Consider the following 11,324-nt stretch of genomic DNA (forward strand, 5'->3'; position numbering starts at 1 on the left):
TTACAAATGTTGCTGAAATGACATGATTTCCCGGTATTTTTTCTCAATTTTTTTGTAAGTCATATACCTTTTATGCGTTTGTTGGAAAATTTGAAATTCCCAAATTTACAGTCGGGCGAAAAATATGCTTATTTAGAAGCTTTCATGTCAGGGCCTGCTTTGCTCTAGCTGATCGTAAATACTTTAGCCCCCCCCCCCCCCCCCCCCACTTTGAAAAACCTTCTCAGGGCGTGCGTAACATGTAAGAGTGGTGGTAGTAGGGATTCTTCCCCCCCCCCCCCAAAAAAAAAGGTTTTGCTCATTACGCCACTGCTCCCTCGTCCCTCGCATTTCGTCCCCCCCCCCCCCCCCCGGTCATGAAAAGAAATCACCGCCCCTGCCTGCATGTAACGCGTAAGAGTGGTGGTGATGCATATTTTTCTTCTCCCCCCTTCCAAACGTTTTTGCTCATTACGCCACTGCCCCTGGAAGGTGAGCCCCCTGGAATGTTTGCCCCCCCCCCCCCAATTCCAAACTGCTTCCGGCGCGCCTGATCATCATCATCATCCTCGTCATTATCATCATAATTATTACCGTGTTTGTGTTTGTTACTTTTGTTGTGTTGATCATTATTGTTATTATCATTATTATTATCTTCTATTATTATTAATTTCTCTCAATTTTGACACAGTCGTAGGTCATCACCATGAGACAAGACAGGAAACTTTTTAAGTTCATCAGATTATCGTGACGTCATCCAGGCGCCATTTTGTGAAAATCCACTCATGATCATATCTCCATAATGGATATTCATTGTTCATTCATATTTATCATGATTAAGGTCAATACCCGTCCGGTCAACTTAAGGTCAATTAACGCGCACGTACGCGTCCGTCCGCGCGTCGGTGCGCGCACAAAAAATTAAAATGCTCAAAATCACTTTTTGATCAAATTAGAGTACGTTTCAGGTCATTTGCAGCATTTCAAAAAGTGTGTGTATGCACATCTATGCGCGCGCGTTTTCGTGCATAATGGTCGTACTCAACCTAGATTCGCCATTTTTTTCTTTTAAGATATTGACCATTCTTTTCCAAACAATTTGATATCATGTTTATCTCTTTATGACCATTAATAACGAAATGAGCGTCCATTCAAGATATATGTCCGTGCGTGCAAGCTCTCGTAATACAAAGCATATTATGGACATAAACATGCCTATACTCAATCCATTATGGCTCTTTGGGATACCTGGTGACCCCCAACTTTGTTTTCATATTCAAACAGAGTATGTGTCGGGAAATCGATTTCAGGTCTCATTTTGCCCTTAAGTATATTATGACATCATCACAATGGCCTTGGAACTCAAATAACGAATTTGCATATTACGATGTCAGCATATCTATGGACAATTGATTGTACCTCTGTTAATATTGATCAATTTCTTCCAAATTTCGGTATGTTGTAGCTGTGACTATTCTTTACAAAATCAGCGTTCACCAGATTTAATAACAGACCACCTAATACGTCTTCATGACGAATTAAATTTCTCGTTATTAATGTTATTATCATCATAAAAATCAAATCATCATCAGTAATCGGGAACGACAACATGTTATTAAATGGTCTATAGTAGCTTGTTCCATAGATATCTCATACGAAACTATTATTTAGCAGAATGAAGGTTCTTCCTGTCAAAGAACTAATATCACTTAATACTTGTATATTAATGTATCATTTCCACACTGGTAATCTTCCGCACTTTTTCAAAACATGTTAATTAGTAATTCATCCGTTCATTCAAATAACACAAGGCAAAAATTGTTATTACACAGACCCCCTGTACGTACAACCCATGCACTGAAATCCTTTCGAAATGTGGGAATAAGCAAATGGAATGATTTAAACGAGGATATAAAATCAAGTTCAACTTTGTCTAGATTAAAAGTTTTGTGCAAAAGGGGACTATTTATTAATTGGTAAAACTGGGTAGGACTATAAGTTTTAATCTCATATTACGCATTTTTCATGTGTTGCCTCTTCTTCCTTTTTCTTTTAAATATTCTGCTCTCTTCTTCTTCTTCTTCTCTCTCTCTCTCTCTCTCTCTCTCTTATAATATGCTTTAAAGTACATTGCATTGTGTGTGTGTGTGTGTGTGTGAGTAAGTATGGCCGAGTGTGTTTTTGTAATCGTTTGTAATAAGTATGAATATACATATATCTCTTTTTTGTTTTGCTTGTTATAGTATGTTTTTATTATATTTGTATTTAATTGTATTTTAGTAGGCCCCATTTACAAATTCTGCTTCTCAGGGGTCCATAGCCTGTCATCATCTTATAATTGTACTAGTACCAGTGTCATTGTAAATTGTTTTTAATGATTGGCTGAATAAATTGAAATTCAATTGAAATTGAATATCGTAATGGTTTCGGTGTTTACAATTGATTTGATTTGATATGGTTTATTATTGATTAAAAAACATTCAAATAGCAGCCAGAGGCTAAAACAAATTGAATTTACAAAAGATACATACAAAAGCATAACATATATATATATATATATATATATATATATATAAATGGCAATTTACAATAAATAATCAAGGATATGATCAATGAAAAGAAAGCGAAACAAGAGGAAAGATTGACACGGAAGGCAATAAGACAAATGTAATAGAAGATTAGAAGGACTGGTAAGACAATAAAAAAGAGAGAGAGAGAGAGAGATCGTAGAGAAATGAGAAAGAGAAGCTGGAGAGGAGACTGCACAATAATAGGGACAGATAAAGAGTAGGACAGATGAATAGGCTGTAAAGGAGAACTAGAAAAAAATCGGATAAAGTGTTAATAAATTATAATGAGACTTACAAATTACAAATATAATACCGTAAATGCAGCGTAATTTGAGACCAACTACAACCGACTACAAAATGAAACAATGAATTCCAGAGAAAAGCCACAATCTCATTGATATATTCATTATAAATATTTAGATATAAAAAAGCTTTACAGAATTAGGCAAAAGATGATTAATACACATGTATTTGCTTTAGGATTCATATTAAGATATATAATTAATATTGAATAATTTTTTTTTTTAAATAGCTGTTAAAAAAAGGGTAAAATTCGGTAACAAACTAGATGTGATTAACAGAATTGCATTGTTGGATTGCAAATGAAATTTTGAAATATATATATTATTTTGAAATTTGAATTGATGCAATCAAATGAAACGAAATCTGTCAAAATATCAATTCTCTTCAATTTCCAAAAGCGTCACTTAAATACTGTTTCATTAACCAAATCCCGTATCCGGACACCTACCCCCTGGACATCCACCCCCGGGTGGTTATCCGGGGGTGGATGTACAGGGGGTAGGAGTCCTAGAACCATCAAACCCAAGGTTTTTATTCCAATAACATTTTACATGTGAATTCTCTCATACCAGTTGTATGGAATGTGACAAATAATACATCTACCATTTCTACAGTCATTTTATAATTTGTACATAGAATACATAATGTTTTTTTTTTAATACAACAATTATACATTGATCTGAGTGAGGTTTGCGGTTAAACCCACGTGTTCATTCGACAGGATTAGTTGGCCCTTAAAAAAGTCCACCCATCCTACGTGGTGCAACCGCAAACCTCGCTTAAATTTATCCTTACCAGGGACGCCTTCAACGATAACACATATTAATCCCGATGTTCTTACGGTTTATTGATTCACTCAATTTGAAATATCAATATTTTAATCTCAAGATTAAGTGATGTTACAACCCATATTGTTGTCGATGTCGCAGGAGATTCGATTCGAGTTCCGGGGGGATCGAATCGGCGCGCTGATTCGGTCCCCGGAACAAATCGAATGAAATTAGGGTTTCTGCTAATAAAATAACGTAAATTGTTATTGTTGAAGTCGGAGAAACATGTTACCAATATGAATTAACAATATTTCTTCATTTGATAGTTGATCTTTATGACAGACCCATTTTCCTCGTTCTAAATTAGACTTCTGAATTAGGTTTCGTAGCCTCGTACATTATCAGCCACAGTGCATCTTATCTCAGCTAGCGCGCTGTATTTGAAACACGTATGAAACGATGATATTTGACAGGCAGCTGCATTTTTACATAAATGGTTATCAAATTGGCAACTTTGTGCACTTTGTTGGTGTAGATGATTCGTAGCAGTTTGATTGGCTGCGATCGAAGGCAGACCAGAAGAGTACATCTTGCTCTAGGGGTGTGTTTTACCATTACGTGACACCTGACCAAGGACGTGTTGTAGAGATGCGCCGGATCGAATCGGCGAATGAGTTTATACCCGCAACAACAAGTAAAATGAATGAACCCCTGACAACTTAATACTTTTCAATTTCGTATTTTCAGGACATCAACTTTAATGGGGGCTATTAACATTTTATCACTCATCTGATATTCTTTATTCGAGTATATTCTTCTTTTTGAAGTTTCATGATCTCTAGCGCCTTCTCGTAAATCATGATATCTTCATACAACGCTTCTCTTACTTCTGCACTATTAAGTAGCTCAATTTTCATTTGTTTTATATTCGTATCTTCCACTTTTGCATAGTTTCTGTTCATGTTAAGGGGAACTGAATATTCAGCTGTAAAATTCATTTGATAGGCTTCTCCAAAGAGCTCTAGAGATACCTGATAGTCCTCCAACATTCCTATTACGGCGAACCAGTTCTCTAGGTTTTCAAGGGTATAGTGGAGAAGTGCACGACGCTGCTCTTTTGTTAAGGTCGCTGTATGAAGAGCTCTTTGTCGACACATACACCTGCCAGGATTAACATGCACGTACTTGATGATATCCTTGGTGTAATCCTGATTTAAGTACTCATCGATACTTGAGCCATAATCCCTACAAGTGTCCGGGTGCATAAGAAGTTGATTGAAGAAGTGACCGCCTTGATCAATCGCCCAAGCAGTGATTGAGACGTGTCCGGGTATCACTGGTCCGCACAGACGTGCAGCGTGACGTCCAAAGGTGTAGAAGTACGACGAAATGATCCTGTCATATGGATTACGAAGTACCGTCATGTATGAACAGGGCCTCTTATGCAATACATCACATATGCCAAAGCTGTAACCTCCTTGGAAGAGTGTCGGCTTGGATGTACCTCCCTTCTGGATAAAAAGGTCAAAGTTGCTTGTAGGTGTCCTATTCATTATGACCGTACCCATTTTTGCTTTTTGACTCACCTTCCCCAATACCGCCTTAGTGGTTGTCCCACCTGCTTTATGAAGGTGCACAAAAGCAATGTTGCACATAGCGTAATCCCCTCCTATTCCAGATCTCAACCCATGAATGTAATAATTTGGCAAGCCCTTTCTATGCTGTGTAACATTGGCCAGTAGAGAAAATGTCGGACTGGCATTTTGGTCAGCCGTAAGTTCGGCCAATGTCCTGGTGTTCATACGTTCAGCACGGTATTCATGAACACCTCCATGTACTTCGGTTCTCCTCCCATCATTATTTCTTGAAAGAAAACAATAACAAGAAGAAAGGATTAAATGATACATGTACATGGCAACTCGTTATACACGTTCTTATACCGCAAATACTTTCAAAAAGCAAACCTAAATAGCCATGTCCATCACTTCATGAATTCTGCTCAAATTCCAATAACGTATTCCATAATCCGAACATGATATCTATGGGGTAAACAATAGAGTATTTCGAGTTGTCTTCTCGAAAGTATTTGCGATCGTGTTAAAGATGAAATCTCGCCAACAAACATTTCTGGAGGTTCGAGCAACCCGCACTTCATACAATATCTGTACTTAATTTTGTGTTTTAATTCTTTTGGGTGAAATGGCACCTTAGATGTTGAGACAGATTTCCGCCCTTTCTGTCTCTGTCTGTCTCTGTCTCTCTCTCTCTCTTAACTAGTTAATACAAATACAATATATGCACAGTGTTTGTAGCAAGACTATTTTTGCTTCCTTTTTCCCCAATATCTTAGTATATTCATTGTATTGTATTGAATTGTATTGTTTTGTTTAGTTTTGTTGTTTGTTCTTTTGTTTTGAAAGAAAAGAACAGACTTACCCACTGACAGGCTCAGCCTCATACCAGACGGACTCAGGAATGGGATTTACCGAAGACGTACTCACACCGCGTTGAAGCCAGTTACCTGATCAAGCGTAATCATTGAGATTTAGATTAATAAATATGATATTATTTTATTCATTTTATTCCTAAAAACGTCATCTCATCATTCACCATGTCTATTTCTAAAAATTGGGTCTATGTTCATAAGATATGTAATTTTCTATCCAAATCACATTGAGCATTTGCAGGCAATTAACAAATATTGCAGGTCTTAATAGCAATTGTTCGATAATCTCATTCAAGACGTGTTCTCTAATATCCTGACAGATAATAATCACTTAATAATAATTAGATCTATTTATAAAGCTCAGCTACTATATAGATATAGTCCACTGCGCTATATGATGAAATCAAAACTCCTAACAATGCCTTCTTACAGTCACACATTACACTTTACAGGGTCCTCATCTTTTTCAGTTTTTGATAAAAAAAATACCACGAACGGCTGCATGCGAGGGAAATTAATTGTATAAGTGCGTTTGAGGGGGGGGGGCGGTTATCTTGCAGGTGATAACGGTAGTATAGAAAATAATGCACTGTTGCGGGTGTGTTAGCGCAGGGCCAGTGCACGAAGTTTAGTCAGTGCCCATAGTGATAATACACGCGCCCGCGTTATCGATATCGCACTGACTAAGACGTTTGTTTCATAAGACGGGTCGGCAGTACATTCTTTTAATATAGTCTATATCTAGAGTATAGATAGATATAATATATCGATTTAGGTTAGATCTTACTAGATCTAGGCCTAGAATATTCTAGATCTAGATCTAGATATTGAAATTAGGCACAAAATAAAATTTGGCTGAATTACGCGAAAGAGATATCGGCAGGTATCGAGCGTGTGTTATCAATTTTTGATGAGAGCTTTTTTGCACGGTGGGACAAACTAATACACGTCCACGTGACGTCAATTGATCAATCGAATTGCTTAGTTTCTAGAACCCGTCTTATAAAAGTAAGTATCATCCCGAATTTGAAAAGTACGAAACTATCTAAGAAGATTAGGCCATTATTTTATGAAGATAAGTTTAGTGGCGGAGGACGCCTCAAGCTGTTTTGTCTGTTTGGTTGCTTGTTTTTTAAAGTTTTTTTTTACAGGGGTCGTCCCTTTGCATGGAGGTCATCCCAGTAAACTGACAGCCTGCGAGACTGACAGCCCACGAAACCGACAGTCCACCAAAAGGGAGGCAAAAACAAAGAAAATATAGAAATGAAGAATATCCAAAAGATCCCAGAGACCATCAGCCTAAGAGACCGACAAAACAAAGAAAAGCATGTGGAAAGATAGAAAAATATCGGTCCAGTGGACTGTCACTCTTGTGGACGTCGGTAAAGTTAACTCTCGCAGAACTTACTTTTTATCGAATAGACAAACACCATGAAGGCGATCGAGAGAAGCACAGATATGTTCAGCAGGTATTTTAAACTCCTTTGCGTGTATAGGCATCTTTTTATCCAACCCTGGCCATGTATGACACCGAACTGATCCATCACGCTTCATACACCTGTTTAAGAGAAAAGGTTGGATTCTAATAATGCAATTGCATTGTGAAAGAAACTACCTAGAATTTTCTTGGATTTTTAAGTACTTTTAGTAATGGTAGACAAGATCATAATAAGTATATTGGTATCTGATTTCGAGACAACGTGAATATCATACATACATACATACATACATATTGATATTTATATAGCGCCCTAAAAAATAGTGAGTCAGAAAAAATGTCCCACTTTTTAAAAGTTGTATTGTTTGAAGCATGAATATTCGGCCATTTTCATTTGAATCTCTGCATGCATGACTGAACATCAGACAATCTTTACAAGACTGCCAGATCTCACTCGCGCCAAGTTACTGGGCTGAGGAATAAAACAGTGCATTGAACAAAGACAGTCAGACACACACACACGCACACGCACACGCACAAATGAGCGTTCCAATCCCGACAAGGCCCACCCAAACTGTTACTTTTTGTCCGGAATTCTTCTTCTCGTAGGAAAAGTTGAGTGGCCGCTGTCCTCTTGGTGCGTATTGGCGGATGTTGTGCTTCATGATTACAAAAACGATGATGATGATGATAATGATGATGATGATGAAGAAGATTAAGATGATAACAATGATGATGATGATGATGACATGATGGTGGTAGTGAATGTGTACTAAAGGGAAAAATTGTCAGGGTTATGCCACTTAAACATTCAGCGATCTTGATACAAATTAATCAATGCTTAATCAGAACAGGGGAATTTATGAAATTATGTTTGTGTGTACGTGTGTGCGAATGCGTGTGTTCATGTGTGTGTGTGTGTGTGTGTGTGTGTGTGTTTTTTTTTGTCTGTCTGGCTGTCTTTGTTCAAAACACTTTTTTATTCCTCACGCAGCAACTTGGCGCAAGTGAGATCTGGCAGTCTTGTAAAGATTGTCTGATGTTCGGTCATGCATGCAGAGATTCAAATGAAAATAGTACCTAAATGTACTGGGCGGATAACTCTACCAAGACATATCATGAGGCCCATGATTAAATATTCATACTTCAAACAATACAACTTTTAATAAGTGGGACATTTTTTCTGACTCACTCTGTATAAACATGCTCAAAGCGCTTCACATAAGTAAATAAAACAGAATCATTATTTTGCTCTCCAAGTTCATACACTGTAAAGAAGATGAAATGAAACAACTTTGTTTAATAATGATAATAATAATGACGGTAATAATAATGATGACAATGATAATAATAATTATAATAAGTTTAATGATACTACTACTACTACTACTACTACTACCACTACTTCTACTACTACTACTACTACTACTACTACTACTTCTACTACTACTGCTTTTTCTACTTCTACTACTGCTACTTCTACTAACTACTAAAAATAATAATAGAGGGTTCTTGAGTGACGCTCATGTCCAAGACTTGACATTCCTAGCGCTCCAAAATCAGTACCCTGGCTCTAGTATTGCTGACATTATGGCGCATTACAATAGCGTATCAAGGAGTTAAATAGCAAGTCCGACCAATTCGCAAGTTTAATTGAATAAATAGAGAAACACTTAACTAACAAAACAGTTCAGGTTTCATCAAAAGTTCCCGAATAGATTAGAAATATAAACGTACGCAAAGTTCAGAATTAATGTGAAAACAAAAATTATTTAGTACGTTGTAAAATCTCTCACTTATGAACCGAAGTGCACCATTCAACTCCTTCTCTATTCTGTTCTGTAGGGCGCGTAGAGACCAATAAACCATGCCTATGACAGGGCTATGTGTTATGCACTTTACACACAATCTGTTTGTTAATGTTTAATTATTGTTAATATGTTTCCAGGCTGTCCTTATTTCACGCCAGCAAACTAATATTGTCCGTTTTCTAGTTCAGGTAAACCCGATCTATATGAGGAATAATTAAGTCAAAGCTAAACCTCGGACTGACTTCCTTCGTTACACCAAATTTTGAACAAAACACTTTAAACCTTGTATCGTCTTTAAATTGGTCCCGATGGATTCTTCGAGCGCATGGAGAGAAATCCACTTTTACACTCTCGAGGCAAACTTCTTCAGTAGATAAGGTTTATATTTAACACATGCACACCCACTTACACAAAACGAAATCAAACAGATACGAAACAAACTTACCTAAATAATCTGATAATACAACTCAGTTATATGGAACTGGCCCTAGACCCATGAACGAGTTCGAGAAATGATCACTGTATATAAGCTAGCTTTTAGTATGTAGACCAACGATCGATATAATTGCCTGCTTGGAATTGAACAATGGCACTTCAGCAGCACTGCCAAAATCGATAGTGCCTACACTGCTAAGGATCAATATGTCATCATTGTCAATGTCTCAAACGAAGTCATGATTATTGATCAAAGTGCGTATTGTTTTTTAAAATGTATCTTCCAGCTCTCGTTGACGTTGAATAGGAAAGAAAGTAAATGCCATAATTTAGCAAAGTGATATAAATGCATGCCTACCCCGTGACATGCTTTTTGATGGTTAACTAGTGAATCTCAGTTGGAATGTCATATTCCTTCATTTTAAGTCTAATATCGGAAATTGGTTACAACGCGTAACATTTCATCCAGTATAAAAACATATTTCACCAGGTAAGAATTACACAACTCTTCTCCAGAGTGTGAGTATAAACAACTAGGCCTAAATTCTAACTGAGCTAGCTGAAACCAAAATCAATGGGATTAACTGTAAATACATTGACCAGCCCAACACGAGGTGTAGGATAAGGTCCCTTATTCGAGGCTGACCCCAAAGTTCAAAAATATTCAACATCGATATGGTATTTAAAATACATTTTGAATCGCCTTACAAAAGACTATACTAATTAATACTGCTGTAATCCAGCTTATAATGAAAGTTATAAACTGATTTAGCTGAGGACGCAGGTTCAAAATTGAGTCACGTCTTTCGGATGGTGACGTTAAAAGTCGGTCCCCGGACGTAAATAATCATATCTGATTGATACACTTTTTTTTCAATACTTTTTTTTGTATTGATTCCAAACAATACAAATTAATCTTATAAATGAAATACAGTTGTTTTTCATCTTGACATAAATTTAAAACATTTTCATTACATAGATTGTACGATTGATGAAAACGAAAATGAAATCAGTAGTAACATAACATAAAATAACCCCATCCAACCAAACACACTACTACCCCCCCCCCCCCCACAATGCGACACACACACACACCACCCGACCACACCTCCACACATATACCACACACTATTCCTAGCCTCCTCAGAATACCCAAAATTGGAGCGACAGAAAAATTGAAATAATCTTCTCTTTTTTCTTAATCATTTAAACGAGGCTACAATAGCCCAGTGTTAAAAGTTCACGAAAACTTCATTTGTTCGCACTTCTGTATAATTATGTAAGGCTAATATACCTGCCCTCCCTGCAATACTCTTTTCTTCTTCCCTAAATTCCAGCAGTTCTTTTTGAAACTCATCCAAAGACAATATTACGGACTTTCCCCTGTATCTATATATCCAATATTTCATTGCAAAAATAATTGTATTAAATATCTTTATTCGTGGGGAATTACAGGACATTCCTAAATGAATATCTACCCAGTCGACAGGCCTTAATTTCCTTAGCTCAAACTAAGCTTTTACATTCTGCCGTAATCTTTGAACATTTACACACTCCCAGAACAAGTGTAAA

The 11,324-nt window shown here is 36.9% G+C and overlaps 1 protein-coding gene across 1 annotated transcript; it reads right to left on the bottom strand.

Moving 5' to 3' along the window:
- Nucleotides 1-2,592: 2,592 nt before the first annotated feature.
- On the bottom strand, nt 2,593-9,884 carry LOC100890105. The gene is made up of 4 exons (XM_030985553.1): nt 9,763-9,884; nt 7,477-7,626; nt 6,059-6,143; nt 2,593-5,485 (listed from the first exon to the last, which is right to left on the bottom strand). The coding sequence occupies exons 2-4, from the start codon at nt 7,610-7,612 to the stop codon at nt 4,408-4,410; spliced, it is 1,299 nt and encodes a 432-aa protein (XP_030841413.1). The 5' UTR covers nt 7,613-7,626; nt 9,763-9,884; the 3' UTR covers nt 2,593-4,407.
- Between the last annotated feature and the right edge of the window lie 1,440 nt (nt 9,885-11,324).

This window comes from Strongylocentrotus purpuratus, unplaced genomic scaffold (genome assembly GCF_000002235.5).
Source record: "Strongylocentrotus purpuratus isolate Spur 01 unplaced genomic scaffold, Spur_5.0 spur5_scaffold_15, whole genome shotgun sequence".
Taxonomy (NCBI): domain Eukaryota; kingdom Metazoa; phylum Echinodermata; class Echinoidea; order Camarodonta; family Strongylocentrotidae; genus Strongylocentrotus; species Strongylocentrotus purpuratus.